A 22,925-nucleotide genomic window follows, 5' to 3' on the forward strand; every position below is an offset into this window, starting at 1 on the left:
GGTAAAGTGAGTGAGTTGCTCAAGGTTAATACAGGAAACCCACCCCATAACATTCACCTTACTGCTTCATCCACTGAGTTGTCTACCCACTCATTTTATTTTTGCTTACACCCTGTTCCCTTTCTCCAGGTTCTTTGATTGTCAGCTTTATTAACTTTGGGAAGGATCAGTCTGGACTTCAGCCCATATTAAGCTTGTAGAATCATCTGGCCCATCTCATGTATAGAATTAGGATTTTTCATAGTGCCAAACAATTTCAAGGATCTGTGACCCGTGGCCCAAGCTCTATGGAGATAAGCTTTATAAAATACCTAAATGATTGCTGCACTGGTCCCCTCCCTTGGTAGATTTACATATTTGGTTAAATTGGCCAGTAAATTTTATCCAGAAGTGTCTTTTACCTTGCTGGGCCTTAGGTTCTAAGCACTTTTGGAAGCAGTACTAATAGTATTTCTAGTTCTTCTTGGAGAGTAATCACTTGTCTCATCCATTCAATCCTGTACTTCTCTCCCACTTACTCTCTGATATTGTAACTGTCCAACACAGGCAACTGTTTCTTCCCAGTTACTACTACTCTTTCTAAGTAAAAATAATTTCCTAAGGCATCAGAAGGTTCCAGGATTCACCCCCCAGCCCTTCAGTGCCTGAGACTTTGCCTCCAGGTTATAATTTTTTCTCCTTGGGGAAGGTCCTGGTTTAGCTTTGCCTCTTTCAAGAACAGTGACTAGTGCTTGACTGAAGTAACTAATCCATCAACCAGCCAGTCTTCTGTGGTTGCTGTAACAATAAAAGATGAAGCAATTTGGAAAACATATTACTGTCACCCCAAGGGAATAGTAATAAAATCCTAACTATTTTAATGGAGTGAGAATGGTGGTGGGATCAATATAAGACATAGTGCAAAGGAAATTGATTAGGTGTTAAGGGAGAGAGTTGAAGTAAAAATTAATAACAGATTTGGGGCTGGCGCAGGAGCTCAGTGGTAGAAAACTTGCCTAGCACGTGAGGCACTGGGTTGATCCTCAGCACCACATAAAAAATACATAAATAAAATAAAGTTAAAAAATAATAATAATACAGATCTAGTGCCTGGGTGGCTGACTAACAAAATAAGCAGAGACAGACAAAAAGACATAAAAAAGAAACAGGTTTAGCCTGGACTGGGGGCCAAGGAGGTAGGCAGTAAACGTGCCATGGGACATGAACAATCAGAAATTCCACTGAACATCCATATCATTGGAAGTATGGAACTAGATATGAGGAAAGAATTCTAGGAGCAAACTTTAGATTAGGAAATTACTTATACCAAACTGGTTTTGAAGTCACAACATTGTCTTATGTAGAGTGAGAGTTGGACAGAACCTTTGGAACACAGATCCCTCTAAGGATGAGAAGCAGAGAGGAGATTGTAGTTTCTAGAGGTTAAAGTGTGGGCCCTTTGTCTTTAGGGGTAGAAGTAAGAGGTGAGGCAGGCTGAGGGAGAGAATCCGGTGGGCAAAAAGGAATGGGAAGGTGGTTTTTCGGTGAAGATAGAAGGGCTTTGAGTAAAAAGTACTCAACTTCAGCCTAGCAAAGACAAAAGATATTTCAATAAGAAGTGGGAAGTTGAGCCAGGCATGGTGGCATACCTTTATCCCAGCAGGCCCAAGTGAGAGGATCACTTGAGTGCAGGAGTTTGAGACCAGCTTGAGCAATATAGTTAGACCTTGTCTTTAAATTAATTAGTTAATTTGATTAAAACAAAATGTTGAGGTAGCTTGTGTCTCCAGAAGAAAGCATATTCCCCTACAAATTTGAGGTAGGCACAGAAGGGCTGAGGGGGTGAGTAATGTTGGAAGAAATTGAAATGGCAGGTAGGGAATATGGAGGTCTTCTGCAGGTGAATACGAGCCTGGTAGGCCAGCAGTGAGGACACCCAGGTGCTGTAGTGTTTGCTGAAGAGAGCAAGCAGTCAGGCTTTCATATTGGGGTTGGGGTAGAATTGAAAAAAATGAATGGACCGAGAAAGGGGTAGGAGCTAGAGATGGGAGAATAGAATGGGTGAGCATAAAGGTCAGCACAGGATTAGATTTAGTCTGGGATAAGGAGTGGATCGACATATTCATGTACTTTGGCCACTTTGGGAACTTATATGAAAACTACTGTTCTGAACCTGCAGCTAATGTGTGGCTCCCTGTTTTGAATAGTAGATATTCTTCTTCCTGGTCAATGTTAATTTCATTTCTATTTCCTGCAGTCTTCCTGTTTGGCTTGGAAGATCCTGAGGTTTCTCACCCTTGCCTGTTCTGAAATCAGGCTTCAGAATCCTCCAGATTTTACTCCAGATCAGTGATCTTCAACATTGGTTCCACCAAACTCAGGAACTTTTTAAAAAAACATACATACAGGTTCCTGGGCCTCACCCCAGAGAAAAGGATTTAATTGGTGTGACCTAAACATAAGGATTTTTTTTTCTTTCTTTTTTTTTTTTTTTAATCTCTTTAGGAGGTTGTTCTGTGTGGCTAGGGTTAAGATCTTTGGTATTCTGCCAGGCAAGATAATGACTCCCATTAATGGAAATATGACTCCCATACTGGGAATACCTGATAAATATAGAACTATTTCTCAAACCAGGACAAAATAACAGGTACGGCTAAGCATATGGACTCTGGAGTCAGATCCTGGGTTTAGCACTTTGATCCCAGGAAAACTGTATTAACTAGAATCCTCAATTTTCTAATGTGTGGATGGGAATAATCATGATAATGCTCACAAGAGATTGAGGATTAAATTAGGTGATATAACATGTTTAGCACAATGCCTGGCACGTAGAAGTACTCAACAAATATTAATTGTTTTTGTTAATATTTTTTGTGATGGCATTAACATTTTATTCTTTTTCCATGTGCCCACACAAGTTAAACTTCATTTCCTCTGAATACTTTATTTTGGCTCTGTACATTACTTGAAGGAAAATTGTAGTCCATCTTTAAAAGAATAAAGCTTCATGATTGAAGCTTGACTTGCTTCATGGGTGATACAGCAGGAGTTGGTGCCATAGTGAAAGATGGCAAGTGTTGCTTTTCCAGATATTTAACTTTGTTTCAATGGTCATGGTAAGAAAGTAACCACAGGGTGACTCTGTCAGAAAAATGATAAATTTCACTTCTTGAAGACTGAGTGTGAACTATGATTTTCTAGAATCTTTCTCTGGCAGGAACTTGCCTAATAGGAATTTAGTTAGACCTCTTTTTTTTTACCCCCAAGATTATTTATGCAACACCTCTGCAATACTTAATGCCATTTAATTTTTTTTTTAATTGTCTTTAAAAATAAAGAAACATAACCTGCCCCTATGCCCGTCGTTCATCCTGGCTTGTCCTTAGTGGGCTAGCCCTACCTTTCTGATGAGCTGCCTTCCCTTACTGCAAGATGATTGTTCAAGAGGTAAAAACTTTTACCAAAAACATTAAACGTTTAATGGACATTAACATACTTGCATTTACAAGCAGTGAAGTTTGTCACCTTCATGTTGTTATTTATGCAGCATTAACCTTTTTCTCCAGATCATTGAGACTGAAAATATGATGGACCGAATTGTGACTGGCTTGTCTGAGTCTAGTGTCAAGGTGCGGTTAGCTGCCGTCAGGTATGAGCTTTAAATGGTCTGAATAAACATCTTTTGCTGTGTGTTTAACTTGTTTCCTCTCCGGTCCTTCACCAAGTAAGCACAGAATCCAAATGTTACTGGAAAGTATGCTCAGGTGAATTCATACAGTGTGTAACATCACCTAACAGAAAACCCAGCCTCCAAAGCCCATGAAGTGTCCTGACATAGTTGACTTACTCTCTATAGATGTACTTGAAATGTACACTAGTAATAGTGAAAAGCCAAGCAGTTTATTTGAGAAGTAAGTTTTGGCTTCTTAGAAAGCTAATTTTGATTATTCTTTGTAGATGTTTGCACAGTTTATCGAGATCTGTACAGCAACTTCGAACCAGTTTTCAGGATCATGCTGTGTGGAAACCTTTAATGAAGGTAAGAAGAAAGGGACATTAAGTGACCCATTCACACAGCGGCTTTGTGAGCTGAGTGAGCCAGTGGCACTCCCAGGGACAAGGAGTGTATCTGACTTGGGTAGGACATTTTGAACATTTGTCTCCTTGAATCTGATATTTTGAGCATCTACAAATCTACAGACTATGTTTCTGAGATTAACATCTTGTGTGTGGGGGGGGAAATACAAACCTGGTTTGCTGTAGTTACTCATCTGATCTTCCTTCATGTTGAGTATCACTCTTTGAACTTGTAGTTTTTAATTATAAAAATGAAAAGCATTATCCATTTCCAGATATAACAGGTTGTTCTTAGTCTTTTGGCAATCTTTGAATTTTTTCTTCATTTATTTATTGGCACATTATAGTTGTATGAATTGATGGGATTTATTGTTACATATTTGTGCATGCATACAATATAACAAAATAATTTGGTCAACATTTCTCTCGAGCATTTCCCCCCTCCTTGTCTATGTCCCAACTCTTGGTCCCTTTCCTCTTCTGATCTCCCTTTGATTTTTTAGGAGATCACCTTTACCTTTGTTTTCCTCTCTAGTTTCCACATATGAGAGAAAACATTAACCCTTAACCTTGTGGATTTGACTTATTTCACTTAACAGGATGGTCTCTAGTTTCACCTGGATATTTTTAACAGTAACTTTTTTGGCATCAGATCTGCTCTTGAGGGCTCCCAACCCAATTAAAAAAAAAAAAGGTTGGGGGGGATTCAGGGCAAATGAATATGAATTGGGAGAGTAGCAGGTTGCTGCTAATAATATTAGCTCTGTTATATCACAGAACCACAGGTTACCTTGATCTTTCATCTTTTTTCCCCCATATATATACCTTGCATTTAGTTCAAAGAATTTTCTGTTTATTTAGGTTTTTTCCTTTTGTTTTGTTTTTGAGTACTTACTTAAGACTAAGCAAGCCTTCAGACACGGTGGGCTACTAAAAATTTTTACTACAGAGCTCTTGCCCTGGCTTAAACTTCAGGTTAGAGTAAGTGTGACAGAAACAATCAGGAAAGACTTCACGCAGAAATAATGTGATGTGGCTCAATGTTTATAGCAGCACAATTCACCATAGCTAAACTATAGAGCCAACCTAGATGCCCTTCATTGGATGAATGGATAAAAAAAAATGTGGCATATATATACAATGGAATATTACTCAGCAATAAAAAAGAATAAAATCATGACATTTGGAGAAGATAATGCTAAGTGAAGTTAGCCAATCACCAGAAAACAAATGCTGAATGTTTTCTGTGATCTAAGGAGGCTGACTCAGTGGGGTAGGGAGGGAGAGCATGGGAGGAATAGATGAATTCTAGATAAGGAAGAGGGGCGGGAGGGAAAGGGAGGGGGCAGGGGATTAGCAAGGGTGGTGGAATGTGATGGACATCATTATCCAAAGGACATGTATGAAGACACGAATTAGGTGTCAACATACTTTATATAAAAACTGAGATATGAAAAATTGTGGTATATATGTGTAATAAGAATTGTAATGCAAAAAAAACACAAAGTACATGTATAAAGACATGAATTGGCATGAACATACTTTATATATAAAGACTTGTGCTCCATATGTGTAATAAGAATTGTAATGCATTCTGCTGTCGTGTATTTAAAAAATAAAATCAATTTAAAAAAAAAAAAAAGAAATGTGATGTGGCTTTGAAGGGAAAAGGACCAGGAGAATTTTCTAGGGAGAGGAATAGCAAGAACAGAAACATTATGTGTGGTATATGTAGGAAATAGCAAGGATCCCTTTATGACTGCCACAGAGGGGTCAGGTATGATGAGACAGGCATACCAGTGAACAGATAAGCACCAGATAGATAGAAGAGATGAATCGGTGCCATAGGCTTTGGAAATTGACATGCTGAGCCTTTCTTATGGGGAGGTTCATGATGGCAGAGTACATGATTTATGTGTTGAGGTCCTGGAATAAGGACAACGTGAACCCCGAAGATTTAAGTGGAAGGAATGACAGGATTGGGTGTGTAACCACCCAATTAGGAACTGTCAGAGGACACCAAGAGGTTCTAAAAGATTGTCACAATATGGCCTTCTGAGACTTATCAGAATTTCTGCTTTCCAGTTGGCCTACCTAAGCAATCTGTGACATTGAACTTGACCCATTTCCTTCCATTGCCTCTCCTCCTTGAGTTTCACCCTGTTTCATCCAATTGGACATATGTCAGCCCTTCTGAATATTCCTCATTCTCTGCTCTCCTTTTGCTGCCTGAACCTAAGAAGCTATAAACTCAGGGGATTTGCCCACTTCCCATTCTCCAACTATAACATCAGTGCCTTTCTATACCGGGTGGACACTTTGTTCCAGGAACATGCTGGCTCCCACCAACAAAAATTCATTTCAGATCCACAATGCCTTATCTAAGACCATTGGGACTGGGTTTGGCATTCCTGGATTTTCGGAGACTCTCCTCAGTTAATTTCTTTTACTCCATTTAATTATTTTATTCCACTTTTTCTTGTTCTCAGATTGTACCTTTTTCATAGCAACTTGACTGCTACTACCCAGAATAACTCCCTTTGCATCTGGAGTCTCTGATTGCTCAGTTCAGAACTCCTCTGACATACAAATCAGAATGGAACACTATATGATTTCTGTCTAGTTCCCCCAGGGAAGGGGTCTGTTGAGCAGTAATCTAGAAAGATTTTGTGCATTTGGGTACATGTGGGTATAATTACTCTCAAACTATGACTTTTAAAGAATTAAAATAATATTAAAAACTTGGAAGAAAATCAATGATTTGCTTTAGATATTTTTTGGTTCCTCATATTTCAGAGGCTATCTATCTGCAGATCTGTTGATGTTTCTCTTGTTTTTTCCATTTTTTAAACTGTTGGTTAGCAAACTGCAAGAGAATAAGCTTGGACTTTAATTAAAAGTTTTATTCATGATTATTTTTTGTCCTTCTTTTGGTGAAATTTAGCATTAGATGTCAACTTCTGAATTTCATAAGTTGTATTTTAAACCCTGTGTCTCTTCCATGTGAGAAATCAAGTTTAGAGATAATTATTTTTATATCGTCTTCTGTGGTCTCACCTCCATGATTCTAAATCATTAATGGTATCCTTTTGTTTATTCCAAAGGTTTTACAAAATGCACCAGATGAAATCCTAGTAGTAGCATCTTCCATGTTATGTAATCTTCTTCTTGAATTTTCTCCAAGCAAAGAGGTTAGTATTGATATTCTTTTCATGATGTTGCCTGTTCCAGCTAGCACTTAGTCAAATTAACTTTTCACAGTTGTTGACATTGAAATACATGGATTGGGTATAAAAACTACTTCTGAATTGTTTGATGGGGGTGATCATTTTTTAATATGACTATTATTTCCCAATATTCTTTCTATTCTACCTAGCATATTCAGTTTTTTTTAAAGACATTACAAAGCTAGACAGAGTAGCATGTGCCTGTAGTCTCAGTTCCTCAGGAAGCTGAGATGGGAAGATCCCTTGAGCCCAGGAGTTCAAGACCAACCTGGGCAACATAGCAAGACCCCACCTCAAAAATAAATAAAGAAGTACATTAATTAATTAATTATTAAGATATTACAGTTTATAGTCAATCTGAACTGCAAATATAAGAAATAATTATACAAACAATAGACTGTTTTCAAACTATAACTATACTAAAGAATAAATTAAGACTCATTTTTGTAAACCAGGATTAGTTTTTGGTTTCTAATGTTGATGGCAGTTGTTTGGGAAAGGAAAGCATATGTTTTCCCACCCCTCTTTCTGCATTTTATAAATTAATCAAATTGTATTTTTTTTTTTTTAAATAGGGAAAACTAGAATTAGTAGAGGGGTAAACCTTAAAAAATCAGCTTGGCTATATTATAATATCTCTGGTTTGGTGCTGGTAGTGTCTGTGCCTTGTATGCATGAGGCCCTGTGTTCAGTTCCTAACACTAAAACAAAACAAAAATCTGGCCTACCAAATTATGAACTCAAGTGTATTGGACATTTAGCAGTCCCATTTTTATTTTTTGTTTTTGTACATATCTCAGACCCTATTTATTTATTCTTTTAATTTTTAAAAATTCTTCTTAATATTTTTAGATATATATGACAATATATTTTGACATCTTATACATACATGGAGTATAACTTCCCATTCTTGTGGTTGTCCATGATGTGGAGTTACATTGGTTGTGTATTCTTATATGAACATAGGACAGTTAATGTCTGATTTATTTTACTGTCTTTTCTATTCCCATCTCACTCCCTTTCCTTCATTACCCTTGTCTAATCCAATGTACTTCTGTTCTCCCCTGCACACTTTATTGTGTGTTAGCACCTGCATATCAGAGAAAGCATCTAGCCTTTGGTTTTGGGGGGATTGGCTTATTTCACTTAGCACAGTCATCTCCAGTTTCATCCATTTACCAGCAAATGCCATATTTCATTCTTCTTTATGGCTGAGTAATATTCCATTGTGTGTATGTGCCACATTTTCTTTATTCAATAATCTGTTGAAGGTCACCTAAGTTAGTATCATAGCTTAGCTATTGTGAACAGAGATGCTATAAACATTGGTGTGGCTGTGTCACTATGGTATGCTGACTTTAAGTATTTGGGGTATATGCCGAGATTTGGAATAACAGTCAAATGGTGGTTACATTTTAAGTTTTCTGAGGAATCTCTGTACTGCTTTCCAGAGTGGTTGCCCCAATTTGCAGCCCCACCAGCAATGTGTAAGGGAACCTTTTCCCCCCACATCCTCACCAACATTTATTATTACTTATATTCTTGATAATTGCCATTCTGACTGGATGGAGTGAACCGAAATCTCAGTGTAGTTTTTATTTGCATTTCTGTAATTGCTAGAGATGTGGAACATTTTTTTCATATATTTGTTGGCCAATTGTATTTCTTCTGTGAAGTGCCTGTTCAGTTCCTTGAGTAGTCCCATTTTTGTTGAATTGATTTTCTTCAGGAAGGCAGTATTGACAGGTGGAGGTTCAAAGACAGTTATTAAAAATTTTAGAACAAAATGGGAGAGACTGGAAGTAGAGAAAGGAAGAAGAGTAGGGCAGAGCTTCCAACATGTTCTCTGCCCAGTAGTGGGGTCTTGGCTAGATTATGATCAGATCTACCTTCAGAATATTTAGGGTCCACTATTTAGGGAAATTTAGGTGAAAGAACTCAGGCAAAGAATCATTAATAATGATCATTTTTGAAAATATTAAAAATAAACTCGATTCTGTTCTGGAAGGGAGGGAAATGCTATAAGAAATTGTTGGGCCATTAGTAAAACTGGAATAGAGACTATAGAATGATAAAAGTATTGTTTTAATTTAATGGTAACTTTTCTGAAGTTATTAACTATACTGTGATTGTGTAAGGGAATAAACTTCTTAGGAAATACACATTAAGGGTAAAGGGCATGGTATGTGCACTCAGATTTGAAATGGTGAGATAAAATAATGTGGATGTAGGTGAACAAAATGAGAGATGATAAAGCAACTATGGAAAAAATGTTTAAAAATACCACAATTTGTACAAATAGAAGAGTATATAACTCTTTCAAAAATGTCATCTTGTAAGGCACTGCACTTTTAAATATGGAAATCTGAATTGCTTAAGACATTTCTAGAATCCACTTGTCAGATGGCCTTTAAACATTAATTAGTGATAATAAATCTTAATCTTCTAAATTCTGAATTTTTCTAGAAATTGCCAGAAAGAAACTCATTGTCAGCCTAGTACTTACTACAGTAAGTGGTCAGACTGAAGCATGCTATTTTCAGTGTAAAATGTGGCATGACTATAAAAGTACAAATCTGTTTTGCTTACAAAATTGAAAAGTAGTCCCAAAAATAGTTCTCAAAGATGAATTCCATAGCATTTAGGAATAAAATTGACTATTTGGAAGGAGGACGATTTGGTTATCTAAGTTCTGTTATATTTCTTTCCTAAACCAACCACTGCTTCATAATCCTAGATGGTAAGCAGCACACAAAGTCCATACACAAATGAGGCAGACAGGGCCAGTGTCAGAGGGTGGTGAGAGTGAGGGTGGGGAACTAGACGGTGGTCATACAGGTGTGTGTGTGAAGTACAGAAGGTCAGAGTCTCCAGAGTCTGTCAGGACTGCAAAGAAAGAATATGGCACAATGATGATGATATATGTGAGAGAAAAGGTGTCCTTTCCCTCCTCAAGGTGATTTTTGTGGCTGTATCATTCCTGCTTTTTTAAGCTTGTTTGGAACTGAGTAAGAATGGGAAACAAATTATATAATACTAGGGTATATACACATTTACTTTGCAAATTGGACTATAAAGCTCTCTCTCTTTTGTTTTTTCTTAAACTTTTGCAATCACAGCCAATTTTAGAATCAGGAGCTGTAGAGCTACTTTGTGGATTAACCCAGAGTGAAAATCCTGCTTTACGAGTGAATGGAATTTGGGCTTTAATGGTATGTTTTACATTTTTTATTATTTCATAGTTTATGTAATTCTCAAAGTTAGAACTAAAGAATGTATTATTTGAAATGTCAGGGCTGGGGATGTGGCTCAAGCGGTAGCGCACTCGCCTGGCATGCGTGCGGCCCGGGTTCGATCCTCAGCACCACATACCAACAAAGATGTTGTGTCCACCGAAAACTAAAAAATAAATATTAAAAATTCTCTAAAAAAAAAAAAAAAAAAAAAAAGAAATGTCAGGATTTTTCTGTTTTAAAAACCTGGCTATTATGGCCCAGTTTTCTAATGACCTAGAATCTAGATCTTAGGGTATTCAACTTTCAGATTTGACTGTAAGCAAGTTGCTTGGCCACAGTATGCCTGTTTTCTTATTATTATGAAAAGTGAACAGATGTTGAAACTTCAATTACTTAATCTTGGGAAAACAAATTTTTTTTTTACTATGAATATAGTGATATTTCTAGAGAGCTGCCTACTTTACAAAGTATTTTAGTCTCTTCTTTGCTCTAAAGAACAATATTATGAAGTAGACTGAGTATTATCATACTTTACAGCTGATTTTTTAATTGACAAAAATTGCATGTGTTTAAGATGTACAACATGTTTTAAAATATATACACATTGTATAATACCTGAATTGAGCTAATAACACGGATTGCCTCATATGCTTTTCAGAGTGATTAAATAAATTGCCAAGATTATAGGTTTGGAACGTAAATGCTTAATAATTTAACATTTTCTAATAAATAATTTATAATAATGGATTTTGAAATTATGACATCAACTGGACATTGTGGTGCACACCCATAATAACAGCTCAGAAGGCTGAGGCACAGGATTAAGGGCCAGCCTTGGCAACTTAGTGAGGCCCCATCTCAAAATATAATAAAAAGTGCTTAGGTATAACTCAGTGGTAGAGCACTTGCCTACCATGAGCTGAGTCAGTCTTCAGTACTGCAATAAATGAATGAATAAATATATGAATAAAAGAAACACACAAATAAAAAAAAATAAGAAAAAAAAAAGAAACACACACACAGAACCCTTTTTCCTTAAGATCATTAAAGTAAGTTTTATTGAAATTGGAAAGGAAGTAATCCTACATGATATTTTAAAAACATAATTATAGTAGTTATAATTTAATTGCTGTATACCAGATACTCTTGTTTCTTCTATTTCTTATTTTAAGTTATATTGGTATATATCTACCTTACAAATGGGAAACTAGGGCTCCAGGAAGTTAAATGAATTTCCATACTTACTTACAGCTAGTAAGTATGGAAATGGGTTCTGAAGCTGTCCCAATCTGTACTCTTCTTCCTGTTCCACGTCTGCTTTGTTTTCATCTAACTTTGAAATAGAAATAACCATCTTCTAAGAAAGCACCAAATCCAGTGGTATCATAGTTATTTTTCCCCTTAACTTCACACTGCTTTTAAAACTCTTTTTCTTCTTAAAACTCTGTCCTGGGACTTTTTTTTTTTTAATTCACTTTTTATGAAGCCTTGTTTTCAACCTTCTTTTCAGGGAACATTCCCCCAAGTTTCACTTCACACTTCAGTTTCAGGAACTCCCCATAATGGAAAAGGTTACTTCAAAACCTACATATCTGGATATGGCTGTTATCTGTTCCCAAGATCTATCACTTAAACAACCTGTGGAACTTCATTTGAGAACTCCCTGAGAATAGCAACTTTAATGTGAGAAACTGAACTTACACCCCACTCTAAAAGTTCAGACAAACAATCTTATTTTCAACAATCTCCATATTATTAGTTGCCATGTTCTCTACCTACAAAATATACAACATTGGACTTGTCTTCAGCCTGGATCTCTTCACTTGATCTTAATCAAAAGTCCAAGATGCAATGGTCTAGGTCTAATACTCTTTTTGCTCTACCATATTGTCTTGCATCATTGGTAACTTTATCTCTCATGTTTTAGCTCCTTAATTAAAATAAATTCCTGGAAGGCAATAGCTACATATTACTTAAAGAGATTTTTATATCAAAAGTTGATGAGTTATGATTTAGAATTTGCCATGTTTTTGTTTTGGGTGGGTAGGTTGTTTCTTTTTAATTCAGACTTATTATTATAGTTTTCAATTAGCTGGGCTAATTCATAATGTGAATAATAAAAAGGAACAAAGTAGCTACTGTTTGCTTGTAGCCAGGACATACCTTCTTCCCCCTGGAAAATTTCCTGTGTGATAGGTCCTAGTCATCCAATACCTAGCATAGTATTAGGAACACAATGGGTGCTCTCATGCTGGTAGAATTAGCACATCACTGCTTATCTTCATCTATAATAAGTGAGTACTTTGAAATTGTTTTCAAAATGCATGGCACAGTATAGTTATTAATAGTCATATGGTTAGGGCTGGGGTTCTGACTCAGGGGTAGAGTGCTGGCCTAGCATGTGTGAGGTGCTGGGTTCGATCTCCAGTACCACATTAAAAAAAAAACTAAATAAACAAAGGTAAACAAAGGTATTGTATCTGTCTACAACTAAACATAATTTTTTAAAAAATGGTCATATTGTTACTAAAATACAGGGAAAGCAACTTGATAACCATAAATATAAAATGTATTTTATCTGAGAAACCTTAAGACCTTCAAATGCCCATGCCAGAAAGTAATCATATTCATCATTATAGGTATATACCTAAGAGTAACAGTTATCCTTCTCTTGACAAATAGAAATATAGGAAATTAACAGGAATCAGAAAAATAGTATTACTCATACTTAAGGATTTTAACAGATTCTGTTTATACTTTGAAAATTATCAGAATTAATACAAAAATAAAAATTATATAATTTAATAAAATAAATATAGAAATGATTCTTGCAACTTCTTAATCCTTTCAGAATATGGCATTTCAGGCTGAACAAAAAATAAAAGCAGATATTTTACGAAGCCTGAGTACTGAACAGCTATTCCGGTTATTATCAGATTCAGATTTGAACGTGCTGATGAAGACATTGGGACTCCTTAGAAATCTCCTTTCTACTCGGCCTGTAAGTAAAATCACCCAGGCTTCCAGATTAGCTAGCCCTCTGTGTCCATAACCCAACACTGCTGTCTCTGCTCCCCAACATCTACCTATGAGTATGACTCAAATGTTGCCCCTTTTCAGAGAAGCATGGAGTTGATGTCTTGACCTGCCACATTCATAGGTGTTCTGGGAGTCCCCCTGCCCAACACTGCTGTACTGCCCATCCTGTCTGTCTCTCCTCCCTTTGCACCAAATATATATCTGCCTTGATTTGTTACTTTATTCTTGCTTGGTTTGCTGGCCACATTTTTCATCTGCCGGAATCATTTATCTCTGAGGCTTCTGCTTGATTGGATTTAGAGAACTCTTCTTAATGCCATTCCATAGACACTCCCATACCTTCCCCTCCCACATTTATTGGATTAACCTCTGGAGATGTCATTGTGGAGATTAGTGGGTATTTGTCAATAGAAGAGGCACAGTTTTGCTGGTGGGGTCACACTCAGTGTAGTTCTGTGATGTTCCCTGACCAACCATGTCAGGTGACCACTTCAGGTGGATGAAGAAACATGGTCATATTTTACTTCTCTGTGCTTTGCTTGTCTTTTGAATCATCTTCATACAGTTGTGCTCCAAGATAGTATTAATACCTATACTGTATTTTCCATGTCTGCCCCCCAATCCATAATTTTATGCTTCCTTTTTGTTTAATATCTTTGGGCTTGAGGACTCCCACTGATTTTAGTTCTGTATTCTATCAAACCAACTCTATGTTCTTTTTGTAGTAAAGTCATTCAGAAACGTATTTAAAGGCAAAATGCAGCTTTACAGTATAATAAATACTATTCTTTGGCATCTCGTTCTATATGCTGTGTTGTTCTGCTTGAAGCAACTGTGTATCATAGAACTGTGTATCATAGAAGCTTTCTGTTCTTTCTGTGGGCTTTTCATTTCCCAGATGATAACCGTGGCCTTCCCATTGTTTTACAGCATATAGATAAAATAATGAGTACTCATGGAAAGCAAATTATGCAAGCCGTCACCCTTATTCTGGAAGGGGAGCATAACATTGAGGTCAAAGAGCAGGTATGTGTCTTTTCTCCTGGGGAGTATTTTCTGATTGTGAGTACAAAGGCAGATCTTAGTTAGGAACCTCCTAAAATGTTCAGGTCTGAAGAAGACAGGGTGCTGCTGCTATGGAGGGTCCATAGGCAAGAGAGAGGCTCCATCAGCCCTTGAACTCTTCAATATTTCTTCTTCCTGGAATAGAAAAAAACACGACCAGAGTCTATAGTTTCCCCCTGTGTCACACATTGTATACACTCTTCCTGTCTTTAAAGTAGCAGCCTTCTTTGGTCATCCTGAAATTATTCCTTTCTCCAGAATTCACTATTTCTAGCCCTTTCTGCCACCGTGCTATAAACCTAAACTCTTACAACTCCCTGGTCAGAGAATTTCTTATCCTGTTGATGGTTTTGGTTTCTTTACTCTTAGGCATCTTCTGTTCTTAGTCACCATCTGAACTCCTCCTTTCTGTTGGATTTTAGTAGGGCAAGATTGTGGTAGACATAAAAGTATGGACACTGCATTTATCAGGGAACCTCATGGGAATTACTTTTCTGTATTTTCTGGGAGATATCAAGGCAATTTTAATGTTATATATATATTTTACTTTGCCATAAAAATAAAGGTCACTTGCAAATTTAAGATTTTTACACAGAATCTGAGGTGTTAGGTTTAAATTTATTGAGTCATACACATATATGTATGCCTATATTAATGCCAGAAACTTGCCAAAATCATTAGTGGAAAGTTGGGCATAGAGAGTCTAAGTGCAGGGCCCAGACTTCTCCTCCTCTGTGTTCTGGAGCTGGAGTAGTTCAGCCAGCTTCCAAAGAGCAGTCCCAGGAGTAAGAGCAGAAGGACTTGGCAGCTGTGATGTAATTCATGAACAGAAAATGTTAGATTGATGGACTGCTTTTAAGATGTTTCGATGATTTTTTTCTTAAAATTAATCTCCAAAGCATCACTGAAGTGAAATGAGATGAAATTCATTACTGGAAATCGTATTAACAGGAAATACATTGTTCAGAAGAAACTATTCTATTTGGAGACCAGTGGAATAGATTTTGTCTAGGAAAGATAGCTCACCTGGATAGAATTTCCCTAACTTGAAAAGTAAAGCAAGACAGGAAGGCTAGGTGAGATTTAGATGAAGACAAACAAAAAGACCAACAACAGTGGGGTTTTTTTTGTAAGAAACAGATGACACTCTCATACAGATTTTGGAGATGTTCCAGAAGTAGACAAGTATGGAATGCTTAAACTGCCTAGTCCTTAGCTGGAAGTTTACTATAATGCTTCTCAAAAATATCTAATGAATAATTTTTTAATCTAGGCCTAATTGATGTTCAGTATGTTGCAGTGATAAGTTTGTATATGTGTAAATACCCATGAAACCATCACCATAACCAAGATGGTGAACATATCTATCACTCTCTTTAAAAAAAAAAAAAAAAGGAACTAGACAAGAATGTTCATCTGTCCCAGTCCAGTTCAACATTATACTGTTATATCTACCAAGTATAGTAAGTCAAGAAAAAAAAGATATCCAGATTGGAAAGGAAGAAGCAAAACTACTCCCAGACAACATAAATAGAAAGTGTCATAGATTCATCATAAAAATCTAGAATTGATGGGCGTGGTGGCACATGCCTGTAATCCCAGCGGTTTAGGAGGCTGAGGCAAAAGGATTGCGAGTTCAGAGCCAGCCTCAGCAAAAGTGACGTGCTGGGGCTGAGGTTGTGGCTCAGAGGTAGAGTGCTTACCTACCATGCGTGAGGCACTGGGTTTGATCCTCAGCACCACATAAAAATAAAATAAAGATATTGTGTCCACCTAAAACTAAAAAATAATTTTTTTTTTTTTAAAGTGACGTGCTGAGCAACTCAGTGAGACCCTCTCTGTAAATGAAATACAAAATAGGGCTGGGGATGTTCCTCAGTGGTTAAGTGCCCCTGAGTTCAATTCCTGGTACCCTCCCACCCCCCAAAATCTAGAGCTAATAAATAAGTTAATAAGCAGGTCACAAAATAGAAAAATTGATTTTATTTTTATATATAAGCACTGAACAATTAGAAGTGGAAACAGTGCCATTTAATAGTAGCTCAGAAAAAAATGAAATGCTTTGGTATAAATTTCAGAAGGATCTGTACACTGAAAATGACAAAACTCTGATAATGAAAGAAGTCCAATAAATAGAGAATACTATGTTAAAATTCCACTTAACATTTTAACCATTTAGAGAATATTATGTTAAAATTCTCCCAAGGAGATTTACTGATTCAACATTATCTTAATAAAAATCCCAGCATACCTCTTATAAACATTAATATAAATGTAAATGCTAGAATATCTACTATGAAATAGAGTAATCAAGACAGTATGCCATCAGCAAATAGTTAGCACATTAATGCAACAGATTAGAGTCCAGAAATAGGCCCACACATATATGGCAATTGATTATTGACAAACATGTGAAAGCACCATTTTCAACAAATGGTGCTGTAACAATTTTTGACAAAATATTTTGCCAAAAAATTTAACTTGGATTATATCTCACAGCTTAGATGAAAATTTATTCATAGGCATAACAGAAAAGGCATAGAGAAAATCTTTGAAAGATTAGGCAAAGGGTTCTTAGATATGATAGTATAAATATCCAAAAGGGAAAACTGGTCTTCATCAGAATGTAAAACTATTTTTGAAATGAACTGTAAGAGAATGAAATGACAAAGCATCCACCTGAAGGAAATATTTGTGAATCTTATGTCTTATGGACACATTGGACACAGTGACTTTTGTCCAGAATATATAAAGAGCTCTCAATAAGCAAAAAAACAACCAAATAAAAAAGCCAAGTGAACAATATTAACAGACACTCCATGATAAAATATCAGTACACTCTTTTAATTGGCTAAAAATATTTTAAAAATGATAGTACATCAAATGGCAATGCAGGTGATACATTTTGGGTTTTGCAGTGTCTTTTAAGATTGAAGATATACAGTTATCCCTCAGTGTCTGTGGGGGATTGGTTCCAGAACACCTAGGAATACCAAAATCTACAGACCCTCCGGACCAGTACATAAATTGGCATAGTATTTGCATTTAACCAAGGCATATCCTCCTGTATACTTGAAATCATCTCTGACTACTTATAATATCTAATATAAAGGTTATATAAATAATCATCATTTTTAAAAAAAATAATGACCAGAAAAAGTCTGTATATGTTCAGTATGGACACATTTTTTTTTTTTAATATTTTCCATCCATGGTTGGTTGAATCCATAGAAATGGAGTGCCAACTGTACTTACCATAAAGCCAACAATCCCATTCCTAAGCATGTGTTCACATAAAGCAAAAACCTACATTCACACAAAAACTTGTATATGAACAACAAAAAAAGTTTATAACAACTGTTTTGGTAATCACCACAACCTAGAAACAAGCCAGATGTCCCTTAACTGGGCAGTGAATACACTGTGGGATACCAGTCAGCAATAAAGAAAGACAAACTGTTGATGCATTCAACAACATGGATGAATCTTAAGTGCCTTATGCTACATGAAAGAAGCCCAATTTAAAAAGAAGCATTCTCGGGCTGGGGATGTGGCTCAAGCGGTAGCGTGTTCGCCTGGCATGCGTGCGGCCCAGGTTCAATCCTCAGCACCACATACAAACAAAGATGTTGTGTCCGCCTAAAAGTAAATAAATAAATAAATAAAAATCCTCTCTTTCTCTTAAAAAAAATATTTTTTAAAAAATAAATAAATAAAAAGAAGCATTCTCTATGCTTCTATTTCTATGAGTCTGCAGAAGACAAAGTCATAGAAGAGAGAACAAACATATCCCAGACTTAAGGGAGGAGTAAGGGACTGTAAAGGGATAACATAGGGCAAGTGGGGAGGGAGACAGAAGACCATTCTGCATGCTTAATGCTGATTGTGGTGAGAGTTATAAGATTTTATACATTTATCAGGTAGAAATCAAACCAAAAAGTGAATTTTATTGTATTTAATAATTGTGTCCTTATTTTTAACCCCAAAAAGTCAACTTGAATTTTATTTGTAATGACATCCAATAGATCAGTTTGGGAAGAAGTGACAATATTGAGTCTTCCAATCATTGAATACAAACTATCTTCCCAATTAGTTAGGTTTTTAAAAATTCTTTATAGCAATATTTTAAAGGTTTTTGTATACAGATCATATACTTCTACATTCTGAGAAATACTAATGGATAGTTTTCTTGTAATGTGTTTATCTGGTTTTGGTATTGAGATAATGCTGGCTCTAGGAAACAAGATGGGGATGTTCTCCAATCTTCCTTGAGAATTTGTAGAGAATTGATATTCTTTTTTTAAAATGTTAGTCAAAACTTCAGTGAAGCCTTGTAGACATGGTGTTTCTTTTGTGAAAAGATGTTTAGCTACACATTCAGTTCTTTAATAGGAACAGGACTGTCCAAGTTCTTTATTCTTGAGTGAGCTTTGGTATTATGAGTTTCTGTAATGCTATACCATCTCTATAGTAACCCTTTACCCATGCTGTTCTATCCTGAAAGTAACTAAAGATAATATGTAAGTGAATATTCATGGCCTCTTCAGAAAAAACTTTATTTACTAGAACAGGCAGTGGTAAATAAATCACCTGTCTTCATGAAGGAGGCTCTTCCAGGCTAAAACCAACAGGAAAAGAATGAGCCAGCAACAGGGACAGAAGTAGAGCCTGGCTGAGGGTGCAAAGGGAACATGGAAGAATCTTTCTTCTTCTCAATTTTCTCCCCATTTCAATCCTATGAATTAGCTAAAGCAGAAAAAGAAATAATGGAAATGACTCCGACCATGGATAGGAATTCTAAAAGGTTTCGTGACCAAGGTGCCCCTGGGGAAAGGAGAATACATTTAGATTCATTGGGAAGAATGACATTTATAGGGAGATACCTCAAAATAGACTAGGGCAGCAAGATAAGTGATTGATTCCTCTTTTTGGAGTGTTAGAATAGACCCATGGGAAGCATACTATAAACATTTCTGTGGAGATAAAACCAAATGTTAAAAAGTTCAATTAGTTCTAGGGCCAAATCAATTCAATATACCGAACAGCAGAGATAAAAAAAAAATACATACGTGTGTATATCCACTAATATGAACAATTGGAAATCAATGAAACAGACTAGGGATTAGCAAACTGTGGCCTGTGGGCTAAATCCAGCCCACTGCGTCTTCTGGTAAATAAAGATCACTCTTAAATCTGACATCTTCCCTAGGTCAACTCTAATTTGTGGGAAAGATCAGAGTCTCCTCATCATTACCTAGCTAGTCCTCCAGTGCCCGCTTAGGAATATATATAAATATATATATATTTTTTTCCCTTATTTTATTTATTTATATATATATATATAATTATATCCTTATTTTATTTATATACATACATATGTATGAATGATTCTAAATTGTATTTCTTCCGTCTCTTGTTTCCCAGAGGCACCCTTTTCCTAGTTCACAACTCAGGGTTCACTCCCTAAAAATCTAGTTACTACACTGTATTAATCTAGATGAATAAAACTACATACCCTTTAGTATATTTGAGGGTTTAGGCCTGAGTAAAAACAGAAAAAAAAAATCTCAATGGCATAATAAACTGAAGTCTTGCAAAGAATAAAGTTAGAATTTGAGATAATTATTAGTCTCTCCCCCACTTCACCACTCAACCTACCGGAGCAATTGCTGACTGTACTGCAGGAGGGGTCAGTGTCGCTTCCTCTAGGAAGCCTCCTGGCCCTTGCAGGATTCAGCAAGTGCTTGCTCTTCAGGCTTTCTTGGTTCTCTGTTCTACTTTAATCATACCACAGCGAAATGTAATTCCTCATGTCACAGTTTACAAGTCGAGGAGTGTATCTTATTCCTGTCTCAGCCTCATGCCTTGCAGAAGGCAGCTCCATGATAGATGTTCTGTAAATCTTTTGAGTTACTAAGTCAGGCACCAGCTTATTACCCCTACCACAGCCCTATCTCCTTTACCTTAACTCTTGCCATCTGCTGGTTTAGCTATCAAAAAGGACCAGCGGACAAGAGCAATCTCTTCTTCTGAGAAGAAACTCCAGGCAGTGCAGTGGTTGTCCTCTAGATGTCCCATTGTCCCATTGAACTGGTGGGTACGGGCTTCCTCCAGTCTGCACGGCAGGTCAATCTGGACTTCATTCCTTCACACATTTTGCTTCCTTTTCTATTCTTCTAACGGGTCAAAAAAAGTTAAGAGGTTCTAATTGCACATGGTCAGTGTAGCTGGTGGACATGGTCTAGGCTTTCACCCAGAGGTTGTTAGCTTGGGAGCAAGTCACAGGTGGAGGCTTGGGGAAGGGAGGGGGACAACACTAATGAAGTATTCACCAAACAGAATGCACTTTGAAGAAATCTGTGGGTTAATCACAAGAGCTTCTCTCAGAAATGAGCTTTCCAAGACAAAAAATAATAATAAAATACTTCTTCTTTTTTCCTTTTGTGGTACTATAGTATGACCTATATGACATGACTTTACCCAGCTTAATGCTCAGCAAGAAACCCCAGGAGTGTTTGATGTATTTTTGCCTAAAGTAGACTCAGGTTGGGGGTGGTTACTTTTGTTGGCAGTGTCAGGAGTTGAGAAATCAGGGCCATTGATAATGGAACCTGTGAGAATACATGTACCTTCAGGTGAGAAATTGCCCAAACTCTTGAGAGACTGGGAGCCTCAGAGGATTCTTGATTTCTGGGTCTTTGTTCTTTTTCAGACGCTCTGCATCCTAGCCAACATAGCAGATGGGACAACAGCAAAAGAACTTATTATGACTAATGATGACATCCTGCAGAAAATCAAATATTACATGGTAAGCCCTTGTCCCCTTCACTGCAGCATTGGAAGGCAGGGACTGTAGTATTGTTGCAGGAATTTTTTAAGAAGAATAAATTATTGTGACTGATTCAGGGGACTCTTCCATCCAAAAGGGTGGAAAACACTAACTCCTTGAAGCTTGTGCCATTGGAGATACTAACATCTACCACCCCAATCCCCACTCCACTCATCTGCTGATTGCCTCCTTACCCAGTGAAGCTGTGGGCTCTTGGCTTTCTCTCAGTGCCCCAATTCTGTCTCCCTTCTCAAGGCTTCAGTCCCATGGAACTAAGGTGCTTCCCTGGCACCTTAATTCCTCAACCCGTTTGCTTCCAAATAGCATGCCACCTACTGCTGTGGCCATGCCCTACATCATTTTATCACCCATGGCTAAAATCTGTCCTCCTCTTTTCATTTTCAACATATCCTAACTGAATTCTAACCACAGAGGAACCTGCCTCCTCTTGGCCACCACACGGACACGGTTAACAATTGCAGAGGAAGGACAGAACAAGCTGATTGATCCACTTCACAAAATCCATCTGGGCACTCAGCCTCACTGGGTATCCTTCAGTGACTCTCAAGCAGTTTGGTACCCCCATTCTCCACAAACAAGAATAGGTTCTTACCCTCTCCTCATTCTTTAAACTTCATTTCTTCCCTCCCCGTTACTCTTAGTGATGATCTAGTTTTTTGCTTTATTAAAAGAATAGAAGCTAAAACTTTTTGAGGCTCTTGTTACACCTTGAAGTCAAATCCATACTCTCTTATGACAGCCCATCATGTACTGCAAGATTTAACCCCTCCTTATCCCCCGCTCATTGCCTTGCTCTCTTCTTTGCTTAGTACGTTGGCTTCTTTTATTTCCTCGGCAAGGCCATGCTCTTGCCTGCCTGAAGAGCATCACACATACTGGCTTCTCTTCCTGGAACACTTTTTTCCCACTCCTTCTCACTCTTCAGACCTAAGCTGAACTGACCCTTCCTCTCTTATTCTGTGTTCCTGCATCCTGTTTCTTGCCTTTACAGCATTCAGCTCAGTTATAGTGAGTGTACCACCTGAGCCTCTCCTCTACCAGGCATAAACTCCATGACATTAAGGACACATCAGTTTGTTCACAGTTCTGTATCCAGCACCTTGTAGTACCTGGCCTTTCATATAAGCTCAGAAAACTTGAGTGAAAACCTCCTGCTTCAACCAGGAATTCCCTGATCTTTCCACATAGTAGCTTTCATCTCTTGACAGTCCTTCCATCAGCAGAGGAGTGCTTGCCTAGCATGTAAGAATCCTTGGGTTCAATCTTCACTACAAAAACAAAAAGCAAAGAAAGTTTCCCTTAACCTTGCATACACCTACCTCTCTGCTTCTGTTTGAAGTTACATTTCTTAAAAGCATCTTCTGCACATGCTTTCTCCCTCCTTACCTCAAAGTTCATTCTCTAACCTAATTCATCTGGCCTCCATCCCCATCACCTGAAACTGTTCTAGTC

At 37.1% G+C, this 22,925-nt stretch overlaps 1 protein-coding gene across 2 annotated transcripts in view; it reads left to right on the forward strand.

Annotated features, from left to right (window-relative positions):
* Positions 1-22,925, forward strand: part of Armc8 (armadillo repeat containing 8) — a 100,739-nt gene that overhangs the window by 69,463 nt on the left and 8,351 nt on the right. For both annotated transcript variants that reach the window (XM_026384991.2, XM_026384990.2), the window contains 7 exons: positions 3,546-3,628; positions 3,937-4,018; positions 7,161-7,247; positions 10,403-10,495; positions 13,371-13,520; positions 14,489-14,584; positions 21,336-21,431. In XM_026384991.2, the coding sequence (XP_026240776.1) occupies positions 3,546-3,628; positions 3,937-4,018; positions 7,161-7,247; positions 10,403-10,495; positions 13,371-13,520; positions 14,489-14,584; positions 21,336-21,431 (687 nt within the window). The remainder of the gene's footprint in view (positions 1-3,545; positions 3,629-3,936; positions 4,019-7,160; positions 7,248-10,402; positions 10,496-13,370; positions 13,521-14,488; positions 14,585-21,335; positions 21,432-22,925) is intronic.

Source organism: Urocitellus parryii, chromosome 2, assembly GCF_045843805.1.
Source record: "Urocitellus parryii isolate mUroPar1 chromosome 2, mUroPar1.hap1, whole genome shotgun sequence".
Classification (NCBI taxonomy): Eukaryota; Metazoa; Chordata; class Mammalia; order Rodentia; family Sciuridae; genus Urocitellus; species Urocitellus parryii.